A 20,727-nucleotide genomic window follows, 5' to 3' on the forward strand; every position below is an offset into this window, starting at 1 on the left:
GCTACTCATTTAAGAGCCCGAAGGCGTGTTGTTCACAATAGGGCTGTGATTTTGGGTGCAGGGGGGAGCCTCTCTATCTTGCGTACTTTTCCATTAAGGGAAAATGTAGAGCATCCATCTTTGTATCCACTGGTCTTCGATGCTCCTTCTGTTCATGCACTTGGATCCATGGATCATACATGTAGCTTTTGCCAGGCTCAACTGTTGTGGAAACAAGAGACGCGAATGCATATGCATCAAGTTGTGGGCAAGCACTGTTGCAAAGTTGGTCGTGTGTCATTGTTGCAGTTAGAAGAACCACCAGAGATTTTGAGAGTTCTACTGCACGGACATGATGCTAGAAGCAGACTGTTTAAGAAAAACATTAGGGCTTATAATAGTGCCATGGCATTTGTTTCATTGGGAGCCCATGTTGATCAAATGTTCCGTGGGAATGGGGGTATACAAAACTTTCGAGTCCATGGTAGTGTGTATCATCAGGTTGGAAATTTGTTGCCGGATGAGGCTAGGCAAGAGATGCCACGTTTTGCACAGTTGTACGTGTATGATACTGATCATGAACTAGAACACCGTTTAGATGGGATGCCTGGTTTGGATCCAGGCATTTTGGAGTTGTTGCAGAGGATGATGCACGAGTGCAATCCATATGCCAGTGCATTGATGGCTATTGGGCAAGTGCTAAGAACAAATCCACATACAAACCTGAGGATGGTTATTTGTGAGAGCCGCTCTACCTCAAGGCAGTACTTGGCTCCTATGGCTAGCGAGGTTGCTGCAATCATGCCAGGACAAGGGGATGACTTTGATATTGGAAATCGGGACATTCAAATTTTTAGCCGCAATGGGTTTGTGCGTAGAATATCTAATTTGCACCGATCATACATGCCTCTCATGTATGTTCTTTTGTTCCCTCGGGGAGAAGATGGTTGGCATCCATATATCCCATATAGTGATGTTCCTAATCACACACCATTGCACGAGATACGTGGACAGAGTTGTGTCACCCAGAGACAATACTACGCATATCTTTTGCAAGTGAGATATGATACAAATGCGTGTCTTTTGCGTGGGGGTAGATTGCTGCAGCAATACATGGTTGATGCCTATAGTAGCATGGAAGAGTCTAGGTTGGTGTGGATACGAAACAACCAAGCTTCCCTATGCGCTGAAGTCTATCAAGGGTTGATGGACATGGTGAATACAGCTGATGGGACACGTACTGTTCTTGGCAATGCTGCAGGGCGTAGGGTGGTGTTGCCTTCTTCTTTTACGGGAGGGCCTCGGTATATGTGCCAGCTATACCAAGATGCTATGGCAATTGTCAGAAAAAGGGGCAAACCGGATTTATTCATAACATTCACCTGTAATCCCAAATGGCCTGAAATATCTATAGCATTGTTGCCAGGGCAAACTGCACAAGACCGTCCAGATTTGACAGCCCGTGTGTTTTTCCAAAAGCATAAGGACATGATGCAGTCAATTACAAAACATAATTTGTTTGGGAAGGTGGTTGGATATGTGAGTGTCATAGAGTTTCAAAAGAGAGGCCTGCCACACTCACACATATTGTTGATATTAGAAAGTGGTTTCAAACCCGTGGAGATCGGTCACTATGACCGATTAGTGTGTGCGGAGTTGCCAGATAAGGCTATGTTCCCAGAGTTGCATGATATTATTGGGCAATGTAATGTCCATGGTCCGTGTGGTGCACTAAATCCATCTGCAGCTTGCATGGTTGATGGAAAATGCATTCGTCATTATCCACGTGGATTCTCACAGACGACTATTGTTGGTAATGATGGCTATCCAGTTTACATGCGTCGTGATGATGGTAGAAAGGTACAAGTGAAAGGGGGTGTGATTGATAATCGTTGGATTGTGCCATTTAATCCTTTCCTCTCCATGAAGTACAAGGCACACATCAATGTTGAAATATGCTCCACAATCACTGCAGTTAAGTATTTGTATAAATATGTGTACAAAGGTCATGACAGAGCCATTATCAAGATGCAGCTGATGCAGCTAAATAATGTAGGAGAGCAAGGGCATTTGCACAACAGAGTTGATGGTGCCATTGATGAGATTAGTAGTTACTTAGATGCACGTTACGTGTCAGCATCAGAAGCATGTTGGCGGATTTATGAGTATGCCACACACGATGAAAAACCCGATGTGCAAAGATTGCAAGTTCATCTTCCGATGTGCAATAACGTCATCTTTCGAGATGATGATGATTTGCAAAATGTTGTAGGCAGGGAACAAAATCAAAAGACCACCCTCACAGAATGGTTCACTTATAATCAGTTGCAATCTGACGCAAGCAACTTGCTGTATGGTGACTTGCCAGAGAAGTTGGTTTGGAACAAAACCAGTAAGCGGTGGACTAGAAGACAAAAGGGGAATACCATAGGTCGGATGTACAATATTTCCCCCTCAGCTGGTGAGCTCTACTTCATGCGTATGCTTCTTAATGTGTGCACGGGATGCAAGTCCTTTGATGACCTACGTACTTTTGACAGCCAAGTGTACCCTACTTTCAAGGCAGCATGCATAGCACGGGGATTGTTGGAGAGTGATGATGAATGGTTTGTGTGTATGCAAGAGGCTGTGTTTTATCAAAATAGTGCACAATTGAGACACCTATTTGTCACAATATTGGTTTTTTGTGAGCCAACGTCTCCTCAACTTTTGTGGGAAAAATTTTCCCTTGAGCTTTCGGATGATTTTTTTAATATATTGGAATCAAGTATGGGGAATTTAATTGGTCGTCGTGAACTAGCAATAAAGAAGGCTATATTGCACTTAGAGCACATTCTTCAACAACATGGTCGAAGGTTGGCTGAGTTTGACGGAATGCCTGTTGTAGATAGAACATCTTTGTCAGAAGCTGGAAATGGTTTATTGCAAGAAGAAAGAATGTTTGATTGTGTGAAAGAAGCACAGACTGCCCAGCAAATGGAAATGTCCTTGAATCACTGTCAACGTGCTGCATTCGATCGGATTTTGGCAAGGGTTTATGGAGATGGTGGTGAGGTCTTTTTTCTCGATGGTATAGGAGGGTCTGGAAAGACCTTTCTCTACAATTGCTTGCTCTCTCGATTGCGGGGGGAGGGGCTCATCGCTTTGGCATGTGCATCTTCTGGGATTGCTGCATTGCTACTAGCCAATGGACGCACGGCACACTCACGATTCAAGATACCACTGGAGCTGGATGGTACTAGCAGTTGCAATATTAAGGTTAATAGTCAACTCGCAGATGTTTTGAAGATGGCTAGGCTGATAATATGGGATGAGGCACCCATGACTCACCGGTTTGCTTTCGAGGCACTAGACAGAACTTTGCGAGATATCATGTCCAATGAGCAACTTTTTGGTGGGAAGGTGGTATTGTTGGGGGGGGATTTTAGGCAAGTCTTGCCAGTTCTTCCAAAGGCAGGACGAGAGGACATTGTCAATGCTACCTTATGCCACTCAAGGATTTGGGGTCGCACTACAGTATTGAAGTTAACGCAGAATATGCGGGTCCTTCGGAATGGTGATAATTGTGCTGAGCAAGAGTTCATGCAATGGGTTTTGGACATTGGCAATGGGATAAATAGATGTACAAAAGAAGATACTGTGGTGATTCCATCGCATATGCTTTTAGAGGCAAAGTCCATGGAAGGCCTCATTAGATGGGTATATCGAGGGCTTGCAACTATTTTGGACTATGCACCATACTTTCGAGAGCGTGCTATTCTTGCACCTCGAAACATCGAGGTTGATGCAATTAATACTACGGCATTGAAGGCAATGCCCGGTGAGGAAAGGGAGTACCTAAGTGCAGACTCAGTGGACAACTTAGGGGGAGATTCCTTTTTGTTTGCAGTCGAGTATTTGAACAGTCTTGATCTTGGTGGTGGATATCCCCCACATCGGTTGGTTTTGAAAAGGAATGCTCCTATAATTTTGTTGCGTAATTTGAATCCTCGCCAGGGTTTGTGCAATGGGACACGGTTGATATGCAAAGAGTTTCACACAAAAGTGTTAGAAGCTGAAATCATTACGGGTAACAATGCTGGTGATAGAACGTTTATTCCAAGGATAACATTCATTCCGACCAATGTTAAACTTCCATTCAACATGAGGAGACGGCAATTTCCTATCCGATTGGCATTTGGCATGACAATCAATAAGTCACAGGGCCAAACATTGTCAGTTTTGGGGCTGTACTTGGCGACACCGGTATTCAGTCATGGCCAATTATATGTGGCATTTTCACGTATCCGATCATCAAATGCTGTTAAGGTTTTTATTTCGCAGAGTGCGTCTGATGCCAAGGGCGAGGAGATGGATAATACTTCTACCACAAATGTTGTGTACAAGGAAGTTTTGCAATTGGCAACAGCAAGAGCCTAGGAGTATGACATTGCTCTTTCAAGCCCTCCTCAGACTTTCTTGGGTGGAAAATCTTCATTTCGGTAATCTTTGTATAGCTTTTTTTTAAGTTCTTTCAGTATTCCAACTATCATAGGTCTTTGGGAATGTTGGCTATTTATACAAAGATGAAGTGAGACGTAATATTTCATGACTTTGTCCTTGATAATGTTTGGATTTTATTTTTAATTTGAGTTATGGGTTTGCAATACACTACAGGCTATTTTCTTTTCAAAGCCTATTGTTTTTTTCCAGTATATGTAGATTGACACGTGCATTCTTTTTTTGCAATGTGATAGGATGTCTAGGCAGTTCACATTTGTCACCGAAACAAGAGCACAGGTGCAAGGTACATAGTTGCTTGACAACCACGTTTTATGTTGACACGTTTAATAGTATAGTCACTCACTTTTAGAAAATTGTAGATCCTGCAGGCTGGGGATCTCTGGAGAGCGCACAACTGTTGTTGGATTTGCTTGAGCTGGAGAGCTACCTTGGGTAAGAACTGTGTGGATTGTTTAATGCTTTATTTTTTGTTAAAACAAAAGTCTTTTTGGATTATATTTGAGTGGGAAAACATGCTATTGTTTGTCTTTTAGGACTGTTCCTGATTCAGGGTTTCTAATGAATCTCCACGTCCACAATCCTTTGGATGGACGAGTCCACTTGGGATATTACGCTGTCCTGGGTTGCGGGCTTCATAGGGATGATGGACCACAAACCATCACTGTTCGTTGGCTGGGATACTATGAATGTGTGTGGACACGAATTTTCTATCGAGGGCAAAATGGGGACTACACGTACACCTTTGCCAGCATTGTTGACAGCCCTTTGCGTCTGAGTAAGTACTCTAAAGAATGAGTTGGGTTTTACCAACATACATGTATAAAAGTTTTATGGCTCAATAATTATAGTTTCTAAATTGTCTTTCTATATGATGCTGGTCCAGATACGATTGTTGGTACTCCATTGTGTGTTCGTAGCCGTGGTGGACGCGGCGGACGTGGTGGACGTAGACTGAATGGCCGTCGCAGGCTTTTCCCTGCAGTACATGGCCGCAGGCTTTTCCCTTAGGGATGTTTGTGTGTGTGTTGTAGATTTTGTATGTTCAGTTATGACTTTATTTTGCGACTGTGTATTTGGATATATCAGTCAGTTCTTTGATGTAGCTATTGCATGTTCAGACATGTGACTGCACTTTTGGATGTGATATTTTTTGAAGTACTCTGTCATAGAGAAATTTTTTATTGGACATGGCAAATGTGGAGTACATGGCCGGCACAGGCTTTTCCCTATAGTACATGGCCACAGACTTTTCCCTTTAGGGATGTTTGTGTGTCTATTGTACATTTTGTATATTCAGTTATGACTTTGTGTGCGGATGTGTATTTGGACATATCAATGAGTTCTCTGGTTTCACTTTCAGATGCAATATTTTGAAGTACTATGTCGTAGACATTTTTTTTTTTGTTAGAATATGTTGCTGGTTTCAGACATTTTAGCATCTTGAGACCCGGCAGAGCGGGTCGCTAGCCCATCGTAGACGGGTCAGGTTACTCGAAAAAGTTTCACACGAAAGTGTTAGAAGCTAAAATCATTATTGGTACCAATGCTGGTGATAGAACGTTTATTCGAAGGATAACATTCATTCCGACCAACCTTAAACTTCCATTCGACATGAGGAGATGACAAGAGCGCAGGTGCAAGGTACATAGTTGCTTGACAACCACGTTTTATGTTGACATGTTTAATAGTATAGTCACTCACTTTTAGAAAATTGCAGATCGTATGGGCTGGGGATCTCTGGAGAGCGCGCAACTGTTGTTGGATTTGCTTGAGCTGGAGAGCTACCTTGGGTAAGAATCGTGTACATTGTTTGTTGCTTTATTTTTTTGTTAAAATAAAAGGTTTTTTTTCGATTATATGTGAGTGGGAAAACATGCTATTGTTTATCTTTTAGGACTGTTCCTGATTTAGGGTTTCTAATGAATCTCCACATCCACAATCCATATGGGATATTACGCTGTCCTAGATTGCCGGCTCAATAATTATAGTTCCCAATTTATCTTTCTGTGTGATGCTGGCCCATATACGAATGTTGGTACCCCGTTGTATTTTCATAACTGCGGTGGATGTGGCGAACGTCGCAGGCCTTTCCGTGTAACACATGGTCGTAGACTTTTCCCTTAGGGATGTTTGTGTGTCTGTTGTAGATTTTGTATGTTCAGTTATGACTTTATTTGCGGCTGTGTATTTGGATATATCAATCAGTTGTTTGATGTAGCTATTGCATGTTCATACATGTGATTGCACTTTTGGATGTGATATTTTTGAAGTACTCTGTCATAGATAAATTGTTTTTTGGACATGGCGGATGTGGAGCACATGGTCGGCGTAGGCTTTTTCCCTATAGTACATGGCCGCAGACTTTTTTCTTTTTAGGTGTCTATTTTAGATTTTATATGTTCAATTATGACTGTGTTTGCGGATGTGTATTTGGAAAGAGTTTCACAGAAAGTGTTAGAAGCTGAAAAACGGGTGATAGAACGTTTATTGGAAGGATAACATTCATTTCGACCAACCTTAAACTCCCATTCGACATGAGGAGATGGCAATTTCCTATCCGATTTGGCATTTTGCATGACAATCAATAAGCCACAGGGCCAAACATTGTTTGTTTTTGGGGCTGTACTTGGTGACACCGGTATTCAATCATGGCCAACTATACGTGGCATTTTCACATATCCGAGCATCAAACACTGTTACCTAAGGTTTTCATTTTGCAGAGTGCATCTAATGCTAGGGGCGAGGAGATGGATAATACTTCTACCACAAATGTTGTGTACAAGGAAGTTTTGCAATTGGCAACAGCAAGAGCCTAGGAGTATGACATTGCTCTTTCAAACCCTCTTGAGGCTTTCTTGGGTGGGAAATCTTTATTTCAGTAATCTTTGTATAGGTTTTTTTAAATATTTTGAAGTACTATGTCGTAGACTTTTTTTTTGGTTAGAACATGTTGCTGGTTTCAGACATTTTAGCATCTTGAGACCCGGCAGAGCGGGTCGCTAGCCCGTCGTAGACGGGTCAGGTTACTCGTGATCAAAAGAGAGCAAGACGCGGCCATCTGAAGGGAGTTTAGCTCCCGTCGGGTAATTCCTTCTATTGCCAGATGTTTGCAGATGACACTTTGGCCTTTGTCCATGAAGACCATGTAAGTGTAAGTAACCTTCTCTGCGTGATCGAGGTAATTTGCTCGGCGTCGGGCTCCAAATGCAACTGGGGGAAAACTTTTCTTCTGCGCACGAGCTATGACCCCACTCCCGTGTGGATCCAAGACATGGGAGTCAGCGTTATCCCTCGAGGGAAGGTGATACGATATCTCGGAGCCCCCCTTACTATGAGGCAACTGTTCAATTGGTTCCTTGAAAAACTTATGGTCAAGCTAAAGAGGTGGTCACGTATCGCACTGAGTTGGAATGCTCGAACTTTGATTGTGCAGCATGTATTGTCTGCGGCGACCATTTACATGGCTTCAATCTAGCACTTCAACGTAACTCAATCGATCGAGGTCGAGTGGCTCTTCAAAGGCTTCCTCTGGGCGGAGCACGGTGATAGGAGATGTATGCATTACATTTCGTGGGAGTTGATGAAGGCTCCTAAGAACTACGGTGGTCTTGGCCTCCCCGACGGTCGCACTCGGAACATTTCGTTTTGCTGAGAAAATGGATCCCCCATCTCTTGGAAGGCTATGCCTCGTGGTTAGAGATTGAAAATTTCTTCATAGAGAGATCGAAGAGCAGCGGAGCAGGTTCCTGCCCGGGCTCTCCTAGAACGATAGACTCTACTTCGCATACCCAATCAAGATTGTGGGCTTCGATCTGATTGCCGGACTGGTGCGGGCTTAGAACCTTTGCCGTAGCCATTGCACCTTGAAAGGTAAGTTCGGATTAAGAGGAGACTCAAGCCTGCTCGAGTCTCATTGGTGGACAACGACGTTGGGTCGCACCGGAAATCCGTTTGCTGTCCACGATCAATGGAGAGCTAGGTCGTTATTCAAGAAGGGACCGATGAGATGGGCTGACTTATGGGATCCACATTAGGCCGATTGTCTGTCGATTCACCAGCTCCAAGAGAAGTAGTCTGTTTTGGATAGGATCCCTGAAGGTTGGCTCCCGAACACGATCCCATCGGCCCATTGGAATGCCAACCACTCGTGCCTAAGAAACTCATGCCAAAGCACGTGTACAATCAAATCCTACTAGAACACCCTCATCAGATGGAGTTGAATAAGAAATGGGGTGTTAACAGGAGCGCTACTTGGTCGGGAGTGCGGTTTAAGGAAATCTGGAAGGGATGCTCAAGCGGGAAAGCTAGCAACAAAGATCTAAAAACCGTGCGCCACCTCTTCTGGGGGTGCCCAATTGTGAGGGAGGTCTAGTTCACAAACCGGAAAAGGTGGTTCGGGCATCTGGCCTGATGCGCAAGTTCTCTATAGGCCCGCAATGGAGAACGGCTCTTCTGGGTGACCCGTGCAAGCTTCCGTCCACGATTGCGGCCTCCTGGCCCTTGATTAGAGCCGCGGTCTTCCTGGCAATCTGGGATGCAAGGAATCGCTTAGTCTTCAGGCATTCGATTGCTGAAGGCTACAAGAGCACGGTGCTTACCGCAGGGGTGGCCCTCTACCTTCGTGATTTTAGTGTGTTATCTGCTTATTAGGATCCGTTGTTAGTCATGCCCTACTAGGAATCCATCACCTCGTGAACTAATTGTTGTATGCAGCATAGGTCTAGGGCAGCTAGCCCACTCATGGACCAAGTTTCGTGACCCTTTTTTGTCTTTTGAATACAATCGGCCGTTTAATTTATTATTATTTTTAAAAAAACTGCACATTTGAGACGGTAGTCTCTATAATGATCATAGGGATCTAGTATTAGACACCCATTAGATCATAAGATTTAATAAGCATTGCAAGGTCTCATATTGAGACTATAAGGATCATACTATAAAATGCCATATAAGGCCATGGCTTGTGTACACTATATGATTTCCAAATTTCTATGTATATATTTGTATGTACGTATGTAGTGTGATGCATGCATGTACTTGTTTTTGAAATTTTGTGTATGTGTACATATGTACAATGTGTCCATTTGTGTTCTATATGTAACTATACATATGCATACAGAGATCATATAAGAAAGCATAAATAGTTGCAACCTTCTTCACAACATTCCCTTTGTCTTTCATTACCCATAATAAATATTTCATCGTCTAAATTACAGAAATTACATTGTGGTATTCATTTCTCCTAATAGTATTTATTAAGAAGAATTTTCACTAGCCTATCGGTTTGAGCAAACGGCAAAACGCTTGGCAATACACATTGTTAGGAGAAATGATGCACAATCGTTTTCCACTCAAAAGTTTTTGAGAGAATTACACTCAATCCATCTAGCCAAAGAAATAATTATGCATCTCTATATGTCTTAGGATGATAATGACCCTTTGGAGTCTTACATTAGAGATCCCATGTGGGACCTCACGATTACTTGTATCTTTAAAAACTTCAATGGCAACATAAATATCACTTCAAGACTCTCATGGTCCCATAAGGGACATTGTGTATGGATTTTGATGAATATGTATGCCATTTAGGCAAGTTTAGCTCTTACATGTGGGACCTCAGAGTTACTTGTACCTTTTATAAAATTTTATGCAAAATAAATGGGGCTTTAAGACTCTTTAGTCCCATATGGCATTGTGGACCCCAATCAAATCACCTTGTGGATCTTGTCAGGTAACTCAATGTGTTAAAGCATCTCCACTTGCTCCATCAAGAGGGATTTCTCCATGTGCGACATTCCATGTGGAGAGTTAGGGCTAAAAGAAAACTTTGGAATGCCAATTTCAAATCATGGAGAATGTAGCAAGCTTTGAATTTTATTCATTCACATGAAGACATTCATGGCTTTCTTTTTTCGACAAGCATGTTATGTAATAATTACTGTTGATTAAATTTACTCTTTCTTGCATCTAGGAATCTCTCATCAAGAATATGCAAAATTGTATCTCATCATGGAGGGAAAGGGCATCGTACAACATTTTGAGAAGGAATCTTTTGAGTGCCAATGATTTGTTGATATTCAAGGAACCAAAAACGAGTGACAATTTGCAATTGCTATCCTTGAATGCTCGTGGGTGGTTGTGAGGAGGATGATAAGCATATCTTTTTGTGATGGTTAAGGATTCCAGTATTGCCACATCAGTTCAATTGTGGAAGATTAACGACACTTTGTATGTGAAAAAGTTATTGATCACAAGGATGCAATCTTTGTAGACCCATGTGGTTACTACTTGAGTATTGTAGTGAATCTTAAGGATAAAGGCATGGTCGAGGGGGGCAATGAAGGCCAATGGGTTTTTTTCATTTTTTTGCGGAATAACAACCTTATTTAAAATAAAAAAGAAAAATATAAATAATGTGTAGATATGTCATTCTATCTGAGTACAAAATTTCAAACGCCTCAACACCAGACCCTGGCTAAGGCTTTACAAGCATCATAAGTCAGTGGGTTGTTGCCAGGAGGATGTCATGCTAGTGTTTTCGGAATCATTACGTATTCCACTATTGCGACTTATGTTGGGGCCCCTGCAAATCATTTGTTTTCTACATAATGTTGGATGCATCCTTTACATATAGTTTGACTTTTTGTTTAGCGTTTCACACCTACGTTAGGGAGGCTTGAAATCATTTGTTTTCTAGTGCTTCAAATGGGAATATGGTCTCAAGGTCTCCCTCCGTGTAGTGGTGGCACCTCCCATTTCATTTTCTCCAACCAAGGGCCGATGGGTACACTCCCATGGGCACCCATCTGGAAGAAGTATGTAATCTTCTATGGCTAGTAGATAGGCGACAAGCATGACCAAATGACTTCTTAGGGCACATGCTGCTCAATCCATTGTTGCCCTCTTAAAGGGGTCCAAGCCACTACCTCCGGCTTGAGACAACGATCGATGCATGTCATGTACGAGAAAAAGGGCACCTCCATACATGTCTCTGAGCGTCCTACATTGGACAGCCAAAACTCTCTTGCTCTCTCTCTCTCTCTAGCAGATGTATCAACTCTTGCTTTCTCTCTCTCTCTAGCAGATGTATCAACTCTTTTAGTCTCAGGCAGTTTGGCCTGTTTACACTTTGGCCTTTTAGAGACATTAATATATATCTCTCTACTTGATAGAGCGTGAAAGGTGCACGAATGTCACGGGCTTCTTCTAAGGTCCCGACTCCTCGTCATCTTCGTCCGCTTCAAAGGTCATCATCTTCTTCTCTTATTTTGTGCATGGCGTGCTTGTAAACTCTTAACTGTTTCTGTTTCATCACCTTCGTCCGCCATAGCTTTCTCTGCTTCTTCTTCATCCTTCATGTAGCCTTCCAGCTCCCTTCCTTCCTTTACCTCCATCCATGGCCGCTTCCCTCAAGGCCGAGAATGGCACCCACACCAGACATGTCCACGATCTCCACCCTTTCGAGACCGATGCCCCCCCAATCGACCCCTCCGTCACAGATCTCCCCGAGCTCCAGCAGGAACCTGATGGCCACCGATACCTCTTTTCCCAGACCGGCGTCGAGGAGCTCTTCGCCAACGTCGAGGTTCCTCCCTGGCGCGCCCAGATTACCGTCCGTGGAATCGTCATCAGTGCCTTCCTGGGCGTTTTGTTCTCCGTCATCAGCCTCAAATTGGGCTTGACCACCGGCGTCATACCCTCCCTCAATGTCTCTGCCGGACTCTTGGGATTCTTGTTCCTCAAGTTGTACACGGCTTTCCTCACCAAGTTGGGTATCCCACATCGTCCTTTCACCAGGCAGGAGAACACCGTGATCCAAACTTGCGTGGTCGCCTGCTCTGGCCTCGCTTTTAGCGGTAAGCAGTTGCTTCACAGCTCCTTTTACAGATCGATCCATGAATAGGACTCGTGGTCCGTTTTCTGGTGGACACTCACTGCTTGAGGTGCTTGTGCTGGTGTGTTACCCTATTTGGTGTAACCACAGATACCTCAGCTTTTGAAAAATTTTAAGCACAAGTCGGCTCATTCCAGATTCGTTTTCGTTCTTCGATCCTCCTCATTATCTGTTACTCTCATCTATTCGCTCTTTGGAATTTCAGGAGGCTTTGGCACGTATTTGACTGGAATGGATCAGAGAACTTTTGGCATCATTCAAAGTCCCAGCGATAGTGAGTCAGATGTGAAGAACCCAAAGTTGGGTTGGATAATTGCATACCTGTTTGCAGTTGGTTTTCTCGGTCTTGTTGCCGTTGTTCCTCTACGCAAGGTATGCTTCTCCCCTAATTTCTACAATTTTCAAGCTTTGTTTTTGTCACAGTTAGCGTAAGACTAAAGCAAGTGACCTCTAAACCCTTCGTATGGTTTCCTCCGCAAACGCAGGTAATGATTATTGATTACAAGCTTACATATCCCAGCGGTACTGCAACCGCAGTGCTTATCAACAGTTTCCACACACCTCATGGATCCAAAAAAGCCATGTAATTGTCTTTTCGCTAAAGCTTATTCTTCATCATTGTGCCCAAGAGTATTGTAATTTGAAGACTGAATGACAGAGGGTAGCTGCTCTGTAGCTTCATCCCATCTTTCCTAATTTTTCTGGAGGCGTTTTAAATGAACAGTCTTTAAATTCTATTGCTCCACCTGATTTTTCCTCTTTTCTCCTATGTATACAGGAAGCAGATTACAGCCCTCGGAAAATATTTTACTTTCAGTTTTCTCTTTAGTTTATTCAAGTGGTTTTTTTCCGGACCCGGAGACAGCTGTGGATTTGACAATTTTCCCAGCTTGGGTTTGAAGGCCTTTGACAATAGGTAAGTCTTTTGGACTTCCTTAGCGCTTGCCACTCTTTCTGGGAACAGTGAATTGTATCTTTGTTTCTCGGTGGCGCATTCTATGCTGATGAACGGGTTGTTTTGACTCACAACGTACAGATTTTATTTCGACTTCAGCATGACGTATGTTGGAGCTGGCATGATTTGTCCTCATCTTGTCAATGTCTCATTGCTACTTGGGGGTATCCTTTCTTGGGGTCTTATGTGGCCATTGATTTTGAACAAAGCAGGCCATTGGTATCCTGCAGATGCTGCTGCAGGTTCAAAATTAGAAGGTCTTTACGGCTACAAGGTCCGTTTTTAGCCCTCCACATCTGAATTCTCCTTTGTGGGTTATGTGGAGGTTGATATAGGCAAGATACTATTTGCCCCTTCTGACCTTCTAATAATGCTCTTCTGCAACCCAGGTTTTTGTTGCGATTGCCCTGATTTTAGGGGATGGCCTTTACAACTTCGTTAAGATAACCTCAATAACGGCAGCGTCACTGTACAAAAACCAGAAAAGCAAACTTCCATCAAGCCACCAGGAGGGTAAGTCCTCACTTTAGGATTGTGGTAGAAAGCTTTCTTGTTTTGTTGTATGAAAGATTGACATTATACGAAAGGCCCAACCTTACAGCTATGCTCATGCAAAGCTTCTGCTATTATTCTCTTTGGTATCTTATTCGTAATTGCTTCTTGTTGAACAGTCACAGAAGAGCTTCCTGATGATCAGCAGAGGAGAAATGCTTTATTTTTGAAGGATAGAATACCTGTCAAGGTAGCTGTAGCATGCTACGTTGCCTTGGCTGCAATATCCATTGGAGTCGTTCCACAAATATTCCATCAAATGAAGTGGTATTATGTTTTACTGAGCTATATTGTGGCACCAGTCCTGGGCTTTTGCAATGCCTATGGTTGTGGCCTGACTGATTGGAACTTGGCATCAACTTATGGGAAACTGGGCCTCTTTATCTTCTCAGCCTGGGCTGGAAAGCACGGTGGGGTTCTAGTTGGGCTTGCTTCCTGTGGAGTTATGATGATTGTTGTTGCCGCCTCATCTGATTTGATGCAGGATTTCAAGACAGGCTATCTTACTTTATCTTCACCAAGGTCCATGTTCGCAAGCCAGATAGTAGGAACTTTAATGGGATGCATTATTGCACCTTGCACATTCTGGCTTTTCTGGACTGCATTTCCTATAGGAGATCAGAATGGAGAGTATAAGGCTCCTTATGCTATAATATACAGAGAGATGGCCACAGTTGGAGTGCAAGGCTTGAGTGCTCTCCCAAAACATTGCCTGCAGCTTTGCTATGGCTTCTTCTTTTTGGCCATAGTCATAAACTTCCTCCGAGACAAGCCACTGAAAAAGTGGGCAAATTATATTCCAATTCCAATGGCAATGGCAATACCCTTTTATCTCGGACCCTACTTCGCTGTAGACATGTTTGTGGGGACTGTAATTGTCTATGTATGGGAACGAGTAAACAGAAGCAAGGCAGATCTCCTGGTTCCAGCTGTGGCATCAGGTCTAATCTGTGGCGATGGCGTTTGGACTGTGGTATCAGCTGTGTTGGCTCTAGCAAAGAAGAATGCTCCCATCTGTATGTATTTTATGAGCAGCAATTCATATAATGATCTGACCAACAGCAATACTATACCACAGGGCTGGTAGCCACCTTGGAGAAATCAAGAGACCTTTCTCACACTATTAATCTTGCAACTATAAGGGCACTTATACGCAGCCAGGACGTGGGTATAATATTGATTTTCACAGGATTTCTTTTGTAACATATGATTCATGGTGTAAATCTGAATGGCTATTGAATCTTCCTTTATTAGCATGGCCTAGGCAGTCCTAAAGCATGCATTTCGAGTACAGAATGTTGTCATGGAGGGAGTAGTTTCGTTTGCTGCCTATATTAAAGTCCACGCTCTTGGTTTTAGTTGTTTCTTTTGCTTTTACGTGAGATTTTGGTATTTTTTGCTTCATCGCTATGAAATAAAATAGTCTAGCAAGAGAGTTAGTGGAGCAATCACTACCATATTTTCCATGGTCCATAATTTTTGGTGCACATCAGTTTAAGCATCCAATTCGGGAGAAAATGTAAAAACATTGGAATTTGTACTCACTCCATTAATAAAATAGTTATGTGCAAAGAAGTTATGATTTTACAATAAAAGAATAGAGTTAGAGCATAATATATCTTGCATAAACAAACAGCTTCATTAAATAGCTTTGCGAAGATTAGGGCTAGGAGGTTAATCCCATATGCAATGAACTCAATGCATAGCTCCTCATGATCCTTCGTTCAACCATTATGAAGTTTCATTACGGCATCCTTCACTCCCCTCGCAGTGAAGAGGGTTGGTTGGTTTAAGATGTGGGGTGTGGCATATGTGAGAGGTCAGGGGTTGGTTGGTTTAAGGTGTCATATAATATGCGTGCATAGTTATATCATACCTAAGTGTCGGTGAGTGGGGAGGGAGACCGTCCCTCTAAAAATGTTCGTCAGAAGTCCTTAGAGTTGTTACTAAAAAAAATGTTCAATAGTTCCTCCTTGTTCTGGCGAGCGAAATCTAGTTTCTTTCTACGTACGAGTACATGATACTCACGTAGCGTCTCGTTCGCTCGGAAGGTTGTTTTTGGTTTCGAATTTGACCTAATGACGTAAAGCCTTACACTCTTTATCATACAATCATTACAAGGTACGGTCCCAAGAGGTGGTGGGCGTGTGGAGCGAGTGGTGTGAGGGAAAGCATGCAGGGCAGACTCGTGTAGTGAGCGGGATCAGTTGATATGCTATATTTGAAAAGCCCTTCTTTAATGTCCTCTGGAGATACTATATTTTTCCATGTGATAGGTTTGTAGTTCCGAAACAGTGAAGCACTAGAACAAATGCCTAGAAAGAGGCACCCTGCCTCTTTGTATTGTTTGATGATGTAGACTTCTCAGGGATGGATAAACCCGTGGGTGATTGCAACAAGATCATTTCTTGGAATTGTTGTAGAAATTGTTGACTGACAAAAGTGTGGGAAGTAGGAAAACGCCCAAAGTAATCTGTAAATTCGCCCCCGCTTGCCTAGCCTTTTTTCCTCTGTGTCAATCTAGTATTCGTTGTTGTAAGGGAGATCTGAGCACATAATCTTCGAATGAACTTTCTCACCAAGACATCTTCGCTTGTCATCTTCGAGTGAACTTTCTGAACACGAGTTGACATGAGGGAAATGCCTAGGGGAGGCATTTTCCCAAAATCAATTGGCGAGCGGCAGAACCCCGTCGCAAGCCATTTGATTTTGAGGAAATGCCTCCCTTGGGAAATGAAGTGCCTCCCTTGGGCATTTCCCTAGAGTCAAGGTTTTGGGGACCCACATAGATAGCAATGGCAGATTCAACTCCCTGCTGCCACCTTAGAATTTTGGGATTCTTAGCCATCTTCTAAGGAATGATGGCGACAGCACAGTCCATCTTCTTGATGTTGATAACTTGGACGTGGGGATGCGACTTCCGAAAAGAATCGGATGGCTAGATTCTATTTCCATCCGCCCCAACATCTTGACATTGGGAGGAAACTCTGTGCATAGACTTCCCAAGAGCTATGGTAGAAGGATGAACGATTCAAGGACTTTTATTTGGTGATGGGTGAACTAAGGTGGAGCCCCACACATGGCAAGATTGCTAGCCCATGTCCAACGCTCAGCTAAGATGCATTTAACGCACCATGGGTGGCTCCAGTTTGTAAACCTCTTATGCGTGTATACATACAAACATCCTATGGGTGTTTATAGAGTAGCACACCATGGGCACCACCCACAATCATGGAAGGGTATGATTGCCCGCCCACGTCCATATGCATTCAATGTACCATGGACAAGCATGGGCAACTCTAGTCTATAAACACCCTTACAAGAGTTTAGAACTTCAGTGTGGTTTTCATTGTTTATTTCATTATTGTTTTCAACACCTTCGTGGTTGCCTTCTTCATTGTTTTCTTTGCTACCTTTACATTTTTTATTGCCTCATTCTTAATATTCTTTTAAAAATCTTCGTGTTTATCATCGAACAAATATGAATATGGGTATGATGTTCATATTTTGGGAATCTTAAGGTACATGATGAGAATTGAGAGAGGTGAATCAAGATCAATAAGTAACTTGTTCTACTTGATTGATCTTGTGATTTTGAAGTTTTTATTTATTTTGAATCTTCGTCACTCCCCACCTCTTTGAAGCCCCCCATCGCGAATCTTGCCTCCCTTTCTCATTCCGCTCGTTGTCATACTATCTCCACTTGCATTGTTGTATATCATAGGCCATCTCAATTTTATAGGAAGACACCTCACATAGTATAGAGCTTAACCCAATTTGTTGTTTTTTTGGGAATTTATAATTAGAAGTGTTGAAAATTTTAAAAAAATATGCATTTTTTTTTGTCTGCCTAATCAAAGGCACTCAAACTATTATTTATGGACATTTGAATATATAGGGGGTTTAGATACAGATAAGGTTATGTGCCCCCCACGTGTTAAATATATAATCCAATGGTTAGGCCTTGTGATATTTATTTTTAAAATTTCCCTCAAGTTGTTTGAGGGTTGGTGAAGTATATTGAAAACGAATTCATTGAATTGTAAACATCCATATTCACAAGGATACTAGTCCTTGACATAATAAAGCTATGAAAAAAAAGTTTGGTGAAATTTGAGTAAGGAAAGGGTAAATTGGGCCCTTCATATGTGAAAAAAATCCCATAAAAGGAAAAAAGCCCAGCTAATCAAATACCAAGGCTACCTAGGCTTTGAAATCCGAGTTTGGGAGGACACCAATCCTAGTGGCAAGCTAAGGTGGGGCAACTTGTCCATTTAGAAGGCCCTTTGGCACTGACCCAAGGTACCCATCATCACGTGCCAAATCATCATACACAGTCAGCATGGCTATCACCTTCTCTTGCCACCTCATATTGCCACTCCAAAAAAAGACAAGTAATCAATGCATGTCATTTTCCACCATATGTCCACGGTGACACCTCAGAAGGTACATGTCATTTTCCACATTAGCTATGATGACACATCGTGCCACATCACCTGTGCCACATCATTTCATGCAAGGCCTATATGCCATCTCAACCTTCACATGTCCATACAATTGTTGTGCCAATTCATCAAGGTGAGATGATATATCATCACTGCGCATGTCACATCATTATGCATGCATGGAAAACATGAGATCCTCTCATGCATGTAGACATAAAAGTCATAGGCATCATAATGTGCCACATTACCCTGTTCCTCTATGGATACATGCAAGATATGCTAATATGAAAATGATTACATATTTATAAAACATAATATACATATCTAGTCATATGATCCGCTCAAAAATTTGATTTAATCATCTATCATGGTTATATGGATTGATTAAAAATTATAAGAACCACTTAATCTAGTAAAATATAAATTCACTGGTTAAAGGGCTTTCATATTTTTTGCTGTATTCATATTTTCATTGTGCTGAGCAAATCATTGTGTTGAGAATCCACATTTAATATTATATCTATCCTATATGATTTAATCATATAGGATGGTTATACGGCTTGACATTTTTCATTGTATTCACAATTTCATCGTGTTGAGTAGATCATTGCATTGAGGATCCACATGGTCATGTATTCACATTTTCATTGTATTGAGGATTGAGATTGTCATTGTAGATCATTGGTTCATTGTGTGGAGGATTGACATGGTCATTGCATTGAGGATTCATTGTATTGAGTAGCTCACATGTGTATTCTTTGTATTGATTAGATCATGATTCAATGTATGAAGGATTGAAATTGTCATTGTAGATAATTGTATTGAGTAGTTCATTGCATAGAAAATTTGCATTAGATTTAGGATTCACATGTATGACTTGATTAGGATTCATTTTATTGAGTAGCTCATTTTATTTACTAGATCATTGTATTGAGGACTCACTATATCGTATTTCAGAATCACATGTATTGATTACTGTGTGTATTTTATTGATCCGACACTTTGATATATGGAAGAAGTTCACTGATGAATATTTTATTGCACATACAAACCACACGTGCAAATTTTAGGAATTTTGGATGCTCGCCCACACAAACGGCATCTGAACAAAATGAAACTTTGAAAGGGCATGAAATTTATGCAAATAAAGAGCTATAAAAAGCTTCACACTAATTTAACACTTTGATATATGGAAGAAGCTCATGGATGAGTGTTTTTTTGCATGTACACACAATGATGTGCAAAATGGTTTTTGATTGACATATGCTATGCAAGGGCTTGTAATTACTCAAATTAAGACCTTTTAAAATTCCAATATCAATTTTCAATTCAAAATATGAAAGAATATCACCAATGTGTAATTTATTATAAGTGCGCACCATGTATGGTGAGAATTTAGGAAATTTGCATGTTCACCCATACAAATGGATATCAACACGAACCTAACATACAATCTAATTCTGATGCAATTAAGATGAATATAAAGTAGCATGTAGAGCAACTATAGAGGGCATACATTTTATGCATGACTTTGGGAAACCACATGAGATTTGAGATCTGTGTATAAATAGAGAAAGTGCCATTTCCATTTCAAACAACTAAATTCTTCATGCGATATCAAATCATATTGAGGTGAGTGTCACTACATTAGTGAGAAGTTGCATTGAAATCTTCTATTGTATTATTGAAATAAATGTGGCTGATATCTTCACTAACTGCATGTAATAGAATTTGAGTCTCCTTAAAGATTCATTGGGATTGTAAGATGTCATAAAATGTTTAAACGGGTTGGTGGACAAAACCTTGTCTTTCACACTCTCACTAAAGCAAAATGCAAGAATGTAACAACATATGTATGAACCATATATCAAGAGGCTATCACATGTGGGATAATAAGACATTTAGATAGTCTTAGCATATAGATTTTTGAGTGCAAGCCTATGAAAAATATGTTTCTAAGCTTCTCGTCTTTGCAAATATAAGTTTATATCTTCTCTCTATAGTTTGGTTTAGAGTTCTTCCACACCCTCATGTATTGCCTGTGAAGGTAGTGGGAGAGAAGGAAGGAGTCTCACGTGCGGCTTTCTCACATACACAATGGGGGAATACACACAAAGATGGAGGCTGAAAATAGTTTTCCTCTTCTTAGTTGTGAAAGCCAAAAGAACTCTAGTACAAAGAAATAGAAGAACCCTATATGTGGGTCTCAAACCAAACTCAGCTAACTAAGGTGGCATACTAACTGAGCCACAAACTAGAGTACATAAGGATAGCTGTCATCCAGCTATTATTCATGGGCGGTGTACCAACCGCATCTGCAGCTAACAAGTCGGTGACATAAATGCACAACGGTCACCCTGGCATATCACGAGTGGAGCTCGATATCTCAACACTCCCCC

General features: G+C 41.7%; 1 protein-coding gene across 1 annotated transcript; it reads left to right on the forward strand.

The window, feature by feature from the left end:
• Nucleotides 1-11,685: 11,685 nt before the first annotated feature.
• Nucleotides 11,686-15,136, forward strand: LOC147897423 (putative metal-nicotianamine transporter YSL6). Its single transcript, XM_087380907.1, has 7 exons — nucleotides 11,686-12,338; nucleotides 12,582-12,748; nucleotides 12,862-12,959; nucleotides 13,155-13,292; nucleotides 13,413-13,605; nucleotides 13,721-13,844; nucleotides 14,003-15,136. The coding sequence occupies exons 1-7, from the start codon at nucleotides 11,879-11,881 to the stop codon at nucleotides 14,968-14,970; spliced, it is 2,148 nt and encodes a 715-aa protein (XP_087237033.1). The 5' UTR covers nucleotides 11,686-11,878; the 3' UTR covers nucleotides 14,971-15,136.
• The last annotated feature ends 5,591 nt before the right edge of the window (nucleotides 15,137-20,727 follow it).

The sequence above is a fragment of the Dipteris shenzhenensis genome, chromosome 10 (assembly GCF_047967505.1).
Source record: "Dipteris shenzhenensis isolate YYH24624 ecotype China chromosome 10, Dip_SZ_1.0, whole genome shotgun sequence".
NCBI lineage: Eukaryota > Viridiplantae > Streptophyta > Polypodiopsida > Gleicheniales > Dipteridaceae > Dipteris > Dipteris shenzhenensis.

Excerpts from the sequence above, each read along its gene's own strand:
- LOC147897423 (XM_087380907.1), top strand. The coding sequence starts at position 11,879 with ATGGCCGCTTCCCTCAAGGCCGAGAATGGCACCCACACCAGACATGTC. Across the intron at positions 12,960-13,154 it reads CATGGATCCAAAAAAGCCAT|GAAGCAGATTACAGCCCTCG; the intron begins GTAATTGTCTTT and ends CTATGTATACAG. Across the intron at positions 13,845-14,002 it reads TCCATCAAGCCACCAGGAGG|TCACAGAAGAGCTTCCTGAT; the intron begins GTAAGTCCTCAC and ends CTTGTTGAACAG.